This window comes from Diadema antillarum, unplaced genomic scaffold (genome assembly GCF_040938485.1).
Source record: "Diadema antillarum isolate AM-2024a unplaced genomic scaffold, OU_Dant_1.0 seq00001630_RagTag, whole genome shotgun sequence".
In the NCBI taxonomy this organism is placed as follows: domain Eukaryota; kingdom Metazoa; phylum Echinodermata; class Echinoidea; order Diadematoida; family Diadematidae; genus Diadema; species Diadema antillarum.
Window position 1 is genome coordinate 487938 of NW_027272339.1, and position 14529 is coordinate 502466.

The following is a 14529-nucleotide window of genomic DNA, read 5'->3' on the forward strand; positions in this document are numbered from 1 at the left end:
CTATGTACTGTGATTTTTTTTTTTCATTAACTGATATAAGAATATACTGATACAATCAACTTGTTTACAAAGACCATACATGCGAGAACAACAGAAAAAAATGGTCTTTACAGACAGTTCATCGCTACACAGTGACACCACAATTCAGCAGCATGTAAAGTGCCTTGAGAGTAGTTATATGCCTAGTGGTCTTTCATAAGGCCAGTGGTTGTAATACCAATGTATTTTTTCACACCTTACTCAATACAAACTTACACAGACGCAGCATCCGATGTTCCGACATTTATAAAAACAACTACCGGAACATCAGCCTTCCAGAAATTGCATTTATAAATGTCTTGTTCTGTGGTTTTAACACTCAATCTGAAAGTGATTTATACCATACAGTTTTTGCCCTCAGGGCAAGTTAAAACTAAACTAAATCTGACACAACTTTCTAGGAAAATAACACATCCGCTCCAGACTTAGTCATCAGGTCAAATTCCACTGGACTTTAACCTACTATTTCTTTCCACGTGAAATCAAATTGATTAGACTATCACACCTAGTACTATGTTAGATAATAAGTATCATATGTAACCAGTAAATATTCTAGGAAAGACACCTTTCTAAAGGACAATTATCATTTACCATTACATAGACGAAATCCATACCGAGGATAAAATTCAGGGCAGTGTTTGAAAATATCCAGTCTTAAAATACTCAACTTTTAATAATATAGTACTAGCTATAATAGACACAGTCAAACAGCATACAGGATGTCCGCTCGTTGCCGTGGTAACAGGAAGGATGTGTTGTGCAGCATTGAAATATTGGAAAAATGGTCCTTATCATCTCAGATTTTCTGCATGTAGCACATGGGGCAGGGCATAGTATCCAATCTCGTAAACAAGGGGTCCCATTAACGTGGCTACATACATAGGGCCTATACAGCTTACATATATTTGTATGTCATTATACTGCTAATCTTTGAAAGAAATACCAGTCGTTAACCATGAAGTCAAAGCCCCAATCTATTTTTGTACTTTGTGTGTGTGTTTTTATGAAACATCCCTAAAATAGTACAGAATGACTTGAGCTCCTACACAAGGCCACCTTGTTATGCCACGAAAACAAACACTATACGCCTCGCAAAGAAGATGCTCGATGTAAATCAATGGAGGATCCCTACATTCGCATATCGACCAGACGTCCATTCGCAAAAAACAAACAAGGATGTCCGATTATGATACGAGTGCTGGAATATCTCTCACGTGTATTCCCCCAATATTTGACGTACGCCGAGATTTCAACGAGGTCTATCGTCCTGATATTTGGGCAAAAAAGAACCTAATCTATCCTCTCTCACACACACACACACTCACGCACGCATAGAGAAAGTAAAAAAAGGAGCAATATAAAGGCAAAATGACTCGTTCTCATCTCTAGAACAGCCAGCTAAATTATTTCAGATTAGCTGTCACCAAGTGCAGAAAAAAAAAAGATTGCATTTCTTATCAGTTAGATCGCTGCTTCTGATTACCATTTCTACACACCTTCTGCAAATTGTGCACTTCCCTCGAGCAAATAACGGGTATGCTGACACCAAAATGATGTCTCACGTAATCGATCGGGCATGGAACTGTGGCATTTCTTGCATTTACAAGACAAGTGACTCCAGTGTAATTTGATAGCATATATCCACTGTAAGACTTTATAATATGCCCTGTATTTGCCTATCAAATTATATATCTTTAGATTAGGGGCAAAAGGGTGTATGGACTAATACACAGTCAACCTTTATGTATTATATCCGTACTCAAAAACAAGGAATTTTCATGGGGAAATTTTTATCTAAACTCTTCATAATATGTCATCATTCCATTTCTTGCTCACTCGTGGACATTGACAAATGAGGATGGTAAATCAAAAACTACACACTTTCCCCCCCCCTTTTTTTTTGATAACTGATTGCCCGCCCATTTTCTATAACCCCTACTGTACTTACTGCTTATCAATTGGCACAGATGTTAGGAAACTAATCCCAAATGAATAGAGATTACCTAATCCCTTCTCAATAATCTCTATCGTGTCACCATGGCCTTCCAGTTGGAATGAGGCACACTGCTACACCCAAGATGGTGTGTAAAGTTACAAATTAGGTCCAGTTTGGAGGAATCATCCAACTGCGGCCGAGAAAGCATGGCATGTCACAGCTAAGTGCCAGAGCAATGAAGGGTTACATTTGCCCAAAATCACAAATCATGGTGAATTTCACTTGAAAGCATGTAGTGAATTGGTATCATATTCTAAAAGGCACCAAGTAGCATATAATCTCTCCTGTCAGTTTCGTATAATTACTTTACATGATATACATAAAATATCATCGAAAGATGACCGAGACATACCTTCATTCTTTTGCGCTGTTGGAATGTGCTTCCCTTTGTCACCTTTCAATGACAAAGGCAAACACATACATTTTTTTTCTCATGACCTACTCTATCTGATAAATAACTAATTGTAAGAATAATATATGGCTACTTTGTAGCGACACCTTTGATAGACTTTCTTTAATCGAAATTTCTGATGATATACTTTCCAGGCATGGGCTGAAACCATGCTTATTGCACTTAATCTGTTGGCATGTCTGAAAGAACATAATAACCCACAATACATATCATTCAGGTTGCTTCACCATAACCAAAAACTCCTTAACTTTTTGGCCACCCTTTTGGGAGAGTTTGGAAATCTCCTGTACCCTTGCTGTCCCACCCCCCTCCCCTTCTGTAAGCAAAAGAGTATAATTTCTGTGACACAAATTTATAACTTTGGAAGTGTATCAGGGTTGTTATTCTTTACTTTACACCACCCCTTTCTGTGTATTTAAACACACACACAAAAAAAAAACTGTGTCCTTCCCAAAAGCTAGTGCCTCATTACTTCAAATACTTCACACATACCACAAAACGAATCATTCATAATCAATTACGACTGAGATTCACAATCCAGCCCTTTTCAAATGCAAACTGCCATATTAGTAACGGACAAAATTTTCAGAGTCATAAGATAACATGTACAATGACAGTTGCTGTGATAGAAGTTCAACTGTTTCAGCTTGTACTATCTCATCGATTCACACTACCATCTTCTGGCATAACAAGGTTATCACTATCTGAAGGCATAAGAGTCTGGAAAGAAGACAACCTTCCATATTAAATGACTACATTTAGTAACAGCAGCTGATCTTGGGCTCATACATCTTGAATAGAAGAGATGAATGGTCCACAATCCTCCATCGCAACCAAAATTCACCTCTAGAAATAAATAAGAAGCAAGTTTCTTATGTACAGACACTTTGAATAAATAAGGTGAGACATTATGATTTCCTCTAGCTTGAATTCTATCAGAGTTCATGGTTTATGTTTCTGTCGTTGAGCAGGATCTACTGGAAATACCCATAGCAAAGTCAGTACCTATATTGAAAACCTGAGATATAGCAGTGACATTAGTGATTGCTCCCTTTTGGGCATTGAGATCAATAACACCTGACTGGTTGTCTGGCATCTTGTGCAGGGAGAGGTCAATGGCGCCTCCATCCTCCCCAGGCGGCGGAAGGTGCCCCTGCATAAGGAAGTGCGTCTTCAGGTGCCGGTTGAGGTGGTGGGAGCGGGCAAAGGCTGTAGCACAGACGTTGCAGATGTACGGCTTCTCCCCGGTGTGCGTCCGCCGGTGGATCACGAGGTGGTGCTTGCGGCTGAATGCGTCGCCGCACTCGCCGCAGACGTACGGCTTCTCACCGGTGTGCGTGCGGATGTGGTTGGTCAGGATGCACTTGCGGGCAAACATGGCGCCGCACTCCTCGCACCGGAATGGCTTCTCACCGGTGTGCGCCCGCATGTGGCGCACCACGTGGTGTCGGTGCTTGAACGTCGCCCCGCACTGCTGGCAGGTGAACATTTTGGCAGCATTTGCACCCGTCACCGACGAGATGAGATCCGGTTTGCGGTAGAAAGGTGGCAGGCGACTGGCAGTGCTGGGAAGGGGCTGGAATGGCAACACACCATGGCATGGCGGCTCCTGCTTGATAGGAGGCAGAGGAACAAAGTTCATCCGCATCAAGTCCTCCAGCTGCATGCGGTGCAGGGCTTCCATAGGCGGTAGGCTGGCAGCTTTGCTCATGAGTTCCACCATCATACCGGCGTGACTTGATGACCTGGAGACGAACGTCTGACCAGCAAGGGGGCTGCTGCATTGCTGCATGCTGGTGCATGGCCCCACAACTCCCGGTTCTGTCTTCACCATAATGGGTAAACTCCTCACCATGGTGAATGGGTTGGGTGCATAGAGACTACTGCCGTGGAGACCACCAGCTACACTGCTCTCCCGAAAACGTTGGTTTTCGTGAGAATCTCTCCCAGCTTCCGTTTTGATCGTGCAATCATCAGCATCAAGTTGCTCCTCCTTGATGCGAGGTTTAACCTTTGTGAACTTGGTTGATTCGCCTGTGTCCATGTCAACGTCCGTGCTGGGCACAAAGGTGTGAGGAATGGAGGGCCTCCATTCCAATTTGGATGCAAGTGTCACAGGCAGCAAGGATGCACTACAACCGAGTCTCGGGACAGCGGGAGCATCTGGTGGTTCAGGATGGTGTGAAACCTCATGTGCGCCATTGGTATCAACCCGCCACAGCCCTTCGCTGGTCCTAGCCTTGGGCTTGAAACAAGCCATCATTGACCTGCTTCGAGTGTCCCTGGCGGGAGCTGCAGAAGATCTATCCTCAGATCTGCCAGCTGGATCCACATCCATGGACTCCGCATCGTCTGCCTTCTTATTACCCTTCTCCTTCTCCTTCTCCTCCTCCTCCTGGGGTAAAAGAACAGCGATGCCCTTGCTGCACCACTGCACTTCATCGTCAGTGTCGTCCTCTGTCTGTCTGCCACAATCCTCCGGGCGGTTCTTCCCGCTCCTGCTGGACTTGTACTTGAGTTTCGTTGCCCCCGATTCGAGGGACTGTTGGGCAAAGGTTTCGGGCAGGGTTGCCCGCGATGCTCCTGCTTCGACACGCTCCCTTGGCACGGTTGCCACGGTTGCAGCAGCTTCGTTGGGTTCTGATGCATCCTCTATAGTGCCGTCCACCGAGGAGGCGGCTTGCGTCGCAGCCACTTCGCACTCCATGGCTTCTGACCTCATGAATGCCTTCTGTTTAGGATGCATTGTGTCTCTGATGATGTCTTATACCTGCAGGTACAAAAAGCAAAAGATGAAAGGAATGATTCAAGAGTTTATTTCTTTAACCCCATTTGGGTAATACCATCTTTTAGTCATACTTCACTTTGGGGGTAAAACACTGTTTCTACACACAAGATATCATCTTCTTCAAGTGAGCAACACAGTAAGATGTCCACATACTACCGAACTGGGGGAAAAATCTGTTGTTTGGGGAAAGGAAAGACACCAATACAACATACTGTCTTATTGATGCTTCTTCTCGAAGCCAGTAAACATGTGTACCAAATGAAACAGACTACAATACAATAACACAATCAAACATATTTTTGCAAAAAGCTTCATCTATCTTATCTTTACCTGATGTTTAACCTATCATCAATTATCAATCCATTTTTGCTGGTGACATACTTGCACTGCCCTCTGTAGCCATGGATAAGACAAGGAAAACATATTCATAATACCTGTCTCACCATAAATAAATGTCAGGGTATATATGGCATGTACACAATGACCTGTTGTCCATTATCTTTCTGCATTATGGCAAAGCTCTCTTATATCATGTCGGGGAGAGATTTATATACTGCCATAAACGGTATCGCTGCGTCATACTACACATATTTATGGCAGTGAAGATTCTGAGAAATGCTTCCTCAAATCTTTCCCCTTTTTTTCAGGCCATATTCATGTGACAGGATATACTGGTGCTTCTCTATGGCAGCAAGAACAAACAAACAAACAAACAAACACACAAGCATCTAAAGTGGTAGTTTATACAGAATTGAAGTTTGTACTTCTACCATCATTCCACAGAAATATCTGATAGCCCTTTGAAATAACACATTCTGCTGATCTCTTAGGCATCATTTTTCGATTGAAATGCTCATTATTACAATGAAATCCTTCCTAGTCAGTCGTGCTGTTATATCACTTGCTTGGGCTTTTTGATTCCCCATTTTATTTTTATTTATTTATTTAGTTAGTTAGTTAGTTAGTTAGTAAGTTAGTTAGTAAGTAAGTTAGTTAGTTAGTTAGTTAGTTAGTTAGTTAGTTAGTTAGTTATTACAAGAGTGTTGTCACTATGCATCACTGCCAGATGGGAGTAAGTCACTCATCACATTTATGATAAGTGTCCACTCTTCTTATAAAAGTGGGAAAGCAGTCGCAATCTCTATGTTGGATTCTTTTTTCTTTTCTTTCTTTCTTCTTTTTTTTTCCCAACTGGACCTTGGGAATTTCTGAAAAGAAGTAAAAAGAATTTCTCAAAATGCCTGGCAGCTAGTTTGTCCTGAAAGAAAAGAAAAGAAAAGAAAAGAAAAGAAGAAGAAGAAGAAGAAGAAGAAGAAGAAGAAGAAGAAGAAGAAGAAGAAAGCAAAAGTATTTTCATTCTCGGACAACAGTTGCTGCCTTTTGCCAGAAAGATTGCAAGACCATGAACATGTCTGGTGAGGCAGAGAGATGTGGGAAGACAGCAAGCCATTTCAAGGGATCTCAAGTAGCTGTACGATCTTCATCAACAGCGGCGTCGCAATCAATCGGTAGTAAATGCCGCTACAGAACTGACATGCATGTACTTTCTGGCTTGTGCCTGTGCATTTTTATCTGTTTTTGTTCATACTACTGTGTGCACAATTCGAAATTCTATGGAAAAGTGGCACAATTTCACCATACAGTAGAAAAGAATCTGGCAAAAGTCATGGCTTTATTACGCCACATGGTTCTGTTGTGTAGCAACGATTGCGCTATTCTCATTACAAAAAAAACACCCCAAAAACCAAACAAAAACAAATCGCAACAGAAAATCTCACAAAGTTTCACAATGTGTGTCACCATTACTTTGAAAACTTGCAAAGTTAGCAGGGACAAAAAAATTGCCAAGTTTCTGGAAGAACTGAACAAGCCCAATTTAATCATTCAAGACAGGATAAAGGAAGATTGTCAGAGTGGATACAGATATCACATTTAAGTAACTTTGCAATTTTTTCTGCTGTGAGCATTCTCATTACAACACAAATTGTGAAGTTGCACACGATATTACAAACTCTGCACTCTGAACTGTGAGTTGTTTGTTTTTTGTGCGAAGTGTCCTGCTGAAATTGGTAAAGTTACTAGGCAACCTTCACCCTAACTTTGCACGTTTCTTACTTTGTGGGTTTTTCAGCCCAGTGAGAATGGCCTTCTGCGGTGTTGGTCAGAGAAAATCAAACAGGAAAAAAGTCTCACCAAATACCTGTGGATGAGATATGTCAAATGGGCAAAGTATACAGTGCAAAATGCCACCAAAGAAACAGGATAGAAGAGACTATATTGCCTTGCAAAGATGTAAACTCACAAAATGTTCCACACTTTGTTTGAGACATCTTGCCCGTGAGCACACCGACTTCCACAGTCATCCTGTCACTACTTTTCCGCAGTTTTGCTTGCAGAACAATTTTAGGATATGTCACAGAGGAGAACATGCTTCTGTCATAGAAAAGACAAATGCCACCAAGATTTCTTCAAAATCGACGATTATGCAGGAAAGTCGTATGCTCACTACCGAGCAAAAGTAGTATGATACCAGAAGTGGGCATCACAACCAGTCACGTGATCCAAATATGAACCACGCTACCCTGCGATGCATCAGCAGAATGAAAAAGAAAAACAAGCATTTAATCGATATCCGAGGACACTCTATAGTGGCTGAATAATTTCCATCACTGTCGATCCCTCCAATTCCATACCGATGAAGAAAAACAAAACATATAACCTATCATCTATGCACAGGCATAACATACAAACCAAGCCGAGCAAAGAAGAGGCACGCTTGTGCACACAAATCAAATAAATGAATCTCAACGTACCGTAAGGAGGTTGCCGTATGTAACAACGTCATTGATAAATTCCAAATCAGGGGGGGGGGGGGCGCTATTCCAATCACCCTACGTATCAGAGCAGCGGTTCAGCGAGGGCTTTTGTAGTGAAAGATAACCGACTTCACTCTGTCAAATGATGCAGTTTGTCGCCGTCTTTTATACCGCCCTCACACAAAGAGAGTTTCCTTCCTCTGATTACACAATCGGGTAAAGTCCCCTCCACGTTCTCTTCCTCCTCCTCCATCATAACAAAACAAACTGTAGAGAAGTATATAAACCTGGTGTACCAATATATCCATGTATGTTGGTATTTTGTGTTTGTTTGTTTTTGTGGTTTTTTTTAGGGGAGGGGAGGGGCACACTCACTCTCTTTAGCCAGTCATTGTGGTGGCTGACCCACTCCCAAACTCAAGTTCAACATTTCAGTGCAGGTCACTAGGGAATTGAAACTAAAATTGAGCGAGCAATACGAACTGTCGCCTCCATTTCTCTGTAACTGGGAAAAGGGATATTTTCGCAATTCATAGTCAGGTATGTACAGATCTATTATGGTTTGTCTGCTTGCTGCTTCTTTTTTTAAACTGGGCATGAAAAAAATAAGAAATTCAAGTGTCACAATATAACACAAGCTACTGGTTTGCAAAGACTACTTTATTTGCCATACATAGCGAGTCTAATTCTTTGTGAATAGGGACTTCCTGACAATTTCGCAAGTGATTAAATTCACAATTGTAGAGTGCATTAATGAATGGAGAAATGCACATGTATGTGCATGTCGCATTAATGTCAAGATCAATGTTAATAATTTCATGCGTTATCTCCATGAAAAGCATCTGCTTTGTGAATTTTGCAAAAATAAAAACCTCACAAAATGTATGGCTTATACAGTATCATATAAATATGTTCTACCTTCTCTCATATCTATCCAGTGTCGATTGCATTAAAAGACAAAAAAGCAAAATAATGCTCTTTATCATCATTTATTTATTTTTTTTGGCAAATGTACATATTGTCTTGTCTTGTGATATTGAGATGTGAATTTATTCATATACAATTTTGATTTCTTCAATTTAACATATGAGGGGATTTTGTCCCCTTAAATACATATTTTCCATGTTCATTAGGTATGGTGCGCGAGCAAATAACCAACTGATGATAAAAAAACCCAACTCAAACTAAATGCAGATATTGTAACTAAAACTGTAACGCGATAGCACAATGTAGTATACAAAGTGTATTGTACACATCCACTTCACAAAAGTGATATCCAAACACCGTAAAATCAGAAATGTTCATGTGCACTTTAATTTTGCAAATTTTGTGAGAGCCAAAATTCACAAAGTTAAAATGCGAGCAAAAGTTCTTGTCTACACTATAATGCATCTATAGGATGCCAGTGGCAATTCGCGAAAATTTCATGCTGCGAAAAAGGTCGTTGGCTGTAATTCATGAAAATTTCATGCTGTGAATATTTCTTACTTTTTAGTAGCTTAGACACCTCTAGTATCACTGTTCAATGGTCAGCATTATTAAAGAGACAAATATCAACCAAAAGTCAGATAAATTTTCCTAGTTTATGGTGACACAGCACGACAAAGTTTCGACCGCTTCCTCCCATTTTTGCGTAAAAAAGAAGATCTAATTTCATAGTACTCACGTCTCCAAAGGAACATGACCTATCCCCACAAAAGCTTCCATAAAAATATCAAATATCGAGTTTCTGCCGAGTCTACAGAATTGTTAGCCCTCATGATGAATATATGTGTTTTCTCCTACTCTGTTTCCAACAAAAACCCACAATAAGAAAACAAAATTCACAAATCACAAATCTTCCACAGAACTGATATGAAAGCTGATAAGCAATGAACTGCGCTGTGAGGATTTCCCCTGCGACCAAATACCGGCCCCACATGACCAGAGCGCTTCTCAGTGAACATGCAGAACAGAATTTTCCATCATGTAGCTTCTAGAATCATTCTCAAGAAAAGATATTAAAGGATCCTCTGCCACAGCTTTTTTTTTTTCTCAGCTTCAGAGCTTAGCTCAGTTTTGCCATCTCCATGGCAACTGACCACAGTCAGGCAATGGCCAGTGAGCATGAGAAATGAAAGAGAGAAAGAGAAAAAAACCCCAAGAAAGATGGTGACACAAATCTATACCTTGTCTCACTAAATAGGGCCTACCAATGAGCCCCAGAAACTGACTGTGTGGTAACAGAATGACATCATAATCATCAATACTCCCATCCTCATGATATCCCCTTTCTACTCCCCTCCCCCTCTTCTACAATCTCCTTTAATATCCACCTCCACCCATACCTTGGGGAGTAATGGCAAACTGAGCCTGTCTATGTCAGTTTGTAGGTCTATGGACAAATGATGGTGGCCAAAATTTACCTGTAGAAGATTGCGAACACTGCTGCAAGAATGCAATGCAGGTTTCTATCAATGATACTTGGGGCTCAAAAGACTTTTAGCTGGTGGTGACAGCAGGATGACCACTACAGTCAGGTGGCCTCTCGGACAGGGTCAGACTGTCCCTTGGTGAGAGATTAATCAGTCAGCTCTGCCCACCTCTCGGTAGGAGCACACTTCTATGATTGGACTTTCCAATGCACCACTACTGACTGCACTGGGTAGAAACTAACAAGACTTTAAATTGTGTGGAAATGTACAAATAATTTCTGCACAATCTGTAGTGGAAACTCAATAACAAAATACCTGATATAACAAACTAATTTCTCCGGTCCCAATGAATTTATTTCCTCTGTTTTGTATTGTTTATTGACCACTGATATAAAAAAAATATATATATATATCTAATAAAAGAACATATTGTCTCAGTCCAAATTATCCTGTTATACTGAGTCTCCACTGTACCGATGGTGTTCACACACTGGTAAACTGTCACTGATGCAGAAAAAAAGTTTTGAGAGATTGATGAAAAGTTTTTTTTTTTTTTTTTTTTTTTTTTTTTTTTTTTTTTTTTTTTTTTTTTTTTTTTTTTTTTTAATCTGGGTAGTTGATTAAATATCTATAAAATATGCCCATCATTCATGACCATGCTTCACATACACAACATTGCCAAAAACTACCTCTGTGTTCTGGGTTTATGTGGCAAGCAATAATTGTTCAATTCCTTCACGCAGTACAAAAACTCTGACAGCAGAGCGCGATCAAAATAGAACACGGTGTTGGAGCATTTTTTCCTTTGTCTTGTCTAAAGCCTCGCTTGTACTCACACCATTTCGGGCAAGTAATCATTCATGATACTGTGGAGTGCAGCATACCTCTTCTGCATTTGGAAGTTTGCAAATTAGTACAATTTCAAAGCACCACAGTGACATAAATATTTTTTCCCCCCAGACAGTCACATGTTCTGAGAACAATGGAATGCACATGAGGCGTCAGGGTTCATGCATGAATTTGCTGTATTAATATAGACACTTTGAATCAAACTTTTTTTTTCAATATATGTGTGTGTGTGGGTGTAGGTGAGCACCGTGTATACATGCTAGATTTCTGTACAGAATTCTCTTCTATGTATAATGCTAACTTGCTTACATATGTACAAAGTATAACATACAGGTCCCCCAAAATCAAATGCATCTTGACTTGTACTGATGTGAATAGGTCTATAAATCACACAATTTAGATTTTAAAAATCAAAATGTGTATCACATATTTGAATCATTTTTTACATATTATTTTTTTCTGCACTCACTATTTGAGCTCATTTTTGTGAAGTTATCAACAGTACAGTCAGGTGAAATAAGCATTACAATGTCTGCTGTTTTGCACCTTACCTTGACTAATACGTAAAATCACAATTTGTTACATTCAGACAGTTGTCCTTAACTTAAAGGATAAGCTCTATGGGGCACCAAGTGTCGCACAGTCAATTTTGTTCCAAAACATTTCGCTGTCAAAATAGCCATTGTGTCACAAAAGCGACCTTGCGACACTTGGCGCCCCATAGAGCTTGTCCTCAAGATTTTAGCAAGACAGGTCTCAGAATATAATCTCCATAGAATAAAACCTTTGAATCTTTCAATATGAATGGTCATTGCAATGTGGAAAGTGTGCAGGGATTGAGATTAAAGTAAAAAAACAGAAAGCTGTCCAACAGTATTGCATGAAACCTGTCTTGCTAGTGAGAGAGCTAATAGTACAATTTTGTATCTTGTTATGGCAAGGTGCATACTCATTATAGGCATTGTTATACAACCAACTGTACTGTTGATGACCTTAAAAAGCGCAAGAAGGATTTTTTGATAGGTGGAGTTATGTGGGAGCAGAAAAATGAAAATTATATGATTACAAACATATGGTGCATATCCTAATTAAACAAATCTCAAATTTATGATGTGAAGACCTATTCATATCACTCAGCTGAAATCATGAACACGTACAGGACCAGAACTGAATGTCAGGGTACCTTTTCAAAGGTTAACGGTATAAAAATCCAGCATTAACACAACAGGAACAAAACAGAAAATCAGGTTATGGTGTGCCCTGGATTCAAGTATAAAGTAGAAAACGGGAAATCATAATGCTTTTTTTTTCCACAAAATAATTCTTGGAAAACGCTATTGTTTGTTCGCTTGTTCTTCCTGATGTGGATTATGGTAAAAAAAAAAACCAAGGATCCTTGCAGTGTAGCTGTTCGGAAATGAGCATGGCAGGTGGAATGGAAGAGGGAAAAAAAAATACACACCTACTGACAACGTATAATTCAGATGGGTAAGACTTTAACCCTGGAATTTGGCCCAGAGTCAGAAAGGAAAAGGGAGAGAGAGAGGGAGAGAAGAGAGAGTGGGAGAGAGAAAGAAAAGGAGAAACTGCAAGAGAGGGTCTCTGCAAAGGGGCGTGAACTTTGTGCTGATAATCATATCAAAACTCGATGTCATTTCATTCAGTTCTAGGGCAATTACCCCCTGGACAATTTAATAACCTAGACCCTTCCCCTTCCCCTAACCCTAATCCTAATCTTTACTCTAACCTTATCAATAACAAGTATTTGGGGGGGGGGGTGGTAATTGCCTTGGTACGTTTCATTAATGAATTTATGTACTTGTCTAATTTTAATGGTATTGTTTACCATTGGGAGCAGTGATTCAAAAAATGTTCAAGTATCAAATTTGATGCATATAAGTCAGTTGTATCACAAAACATCCTACCATATAAACAATTTTGCAATAAAGCCTAAAACATAAGGAGATATATCACTACTTTTCCTACTAAACCATAACTATACATGATTAAGTCTAGAAACAATTTTATCATAACTATTGTGCACATTTTGCATATTCAAAAATACTTAACACTGATTATAATGATTACAATTGTTACATTGGTTGTTTCTATCCTAACTCACATTCTAGAACTATTTTGAAGCACTAAAGCTGGGTTTTTGTTTCATCTGCAAATGGTAAATAATGCCTTTAAGTGTCACTTTGATGAAGAAATATGAATCTTTTATGTGAGCTCCAGCTACAGGCATCTACAGGTTGGAATCTTGTCCTCTTTCTTTTCCTCTTGATGGCAAACGTACGCACACACTAAAACAAAAGGTATATTATGGGGGAACCCATCGTCTCCTCTAATAGACAAATACTCCCACAATGTCATTTTTACCCCCACAGTGCCTGACTAAATAAAGCAAAACATAAGAGGAATACCCCCACATGTACACCTTGCTCATCTCTGTGTATGTGTGTGTGTGTGTGTGTGTGTGTGCGCGTGCATGGAAATTCATGTTTGTTTATTTGCATTCATACGTTTAATAAATCTACTGAACTATTTGTTAATATCCACAGAGAATATGTTCACACAACCCTGAAATCACTTTCCCCCATTGTGATTGTGCAACCGAAATTTGAAACATCAAGGTAAGGAGGTTGCCAGCCTTCCTTTTTTTCTTGTTTAAAATTAGGATTGCCCACATTCACATACATTTTTTTTTTCTATCATGATGCAATAATTGGTTTTATTTGCTACCATTCACACACGTAAAAAAAAAAAAAAAATGAATCCGGCTGCAATAACATTTTGAATCTCCAGATTGCATTATCTGCCTAAACAATGACAAAAGCATAACCAGAGGTACCCCAGTACCCATTAGGCCCGTTCACACACAACGGAAATCAAAATTACAATCGCGATCCAAATTTCGATTTTTTTTTTTGACCGTTCATACACAGGAAAAAATCGCACTTCGCAGCAAGGAAAGAACGATCAGTGGCCAAATTGCGCAAGCGCGAAACTTGCATGACCGAAGACTGACCCCGCAGTCCCAATAGAGTTTCGCGCGCACGCGATTCAAAGAGACTCGATTTTGTAAACAAGCAAAATAATCGTGATTATTCTGAAAAATCGCACTAATAGTGCGAGTTGGATCGCGATAAGGATCGCAGTAATTAGTGAGATTTTTCTGTCCACACACGAAAAAATGTCGAAATTTTGATCAC

At 39.8% G+C, this 14529-nt stretch overlaps 1 protein-coding gene across 1 annotated transcript; it reads right to left on the bottom strand.

Moving 5' to 3' along the window:
- Positions 1-2899: 2899 nt before the first annotated feature.
- Positions 2900-8078, bottom strand: LOC139711253 (uncharacterized). The gene is made up of 2 exons (XM_071623166.1): positions 8049-8078; positions 2900-5217 (listed from the first exon to the last, which is right to left on the bottom strand). The coding sequence occupies exon 2, from the start codon at positions 5191-5193 to the stop codon at positions 3397-3399; it is 1797 nt and encodes a 598-aa protein (XP_071479267.1). The 5' UTR covers positions 5194-5217; positions 8049-8078; the 3' UTR covers positions 2900-3396.
- Positions 8079-14529: the final 6451 nt, after the last annotated feature.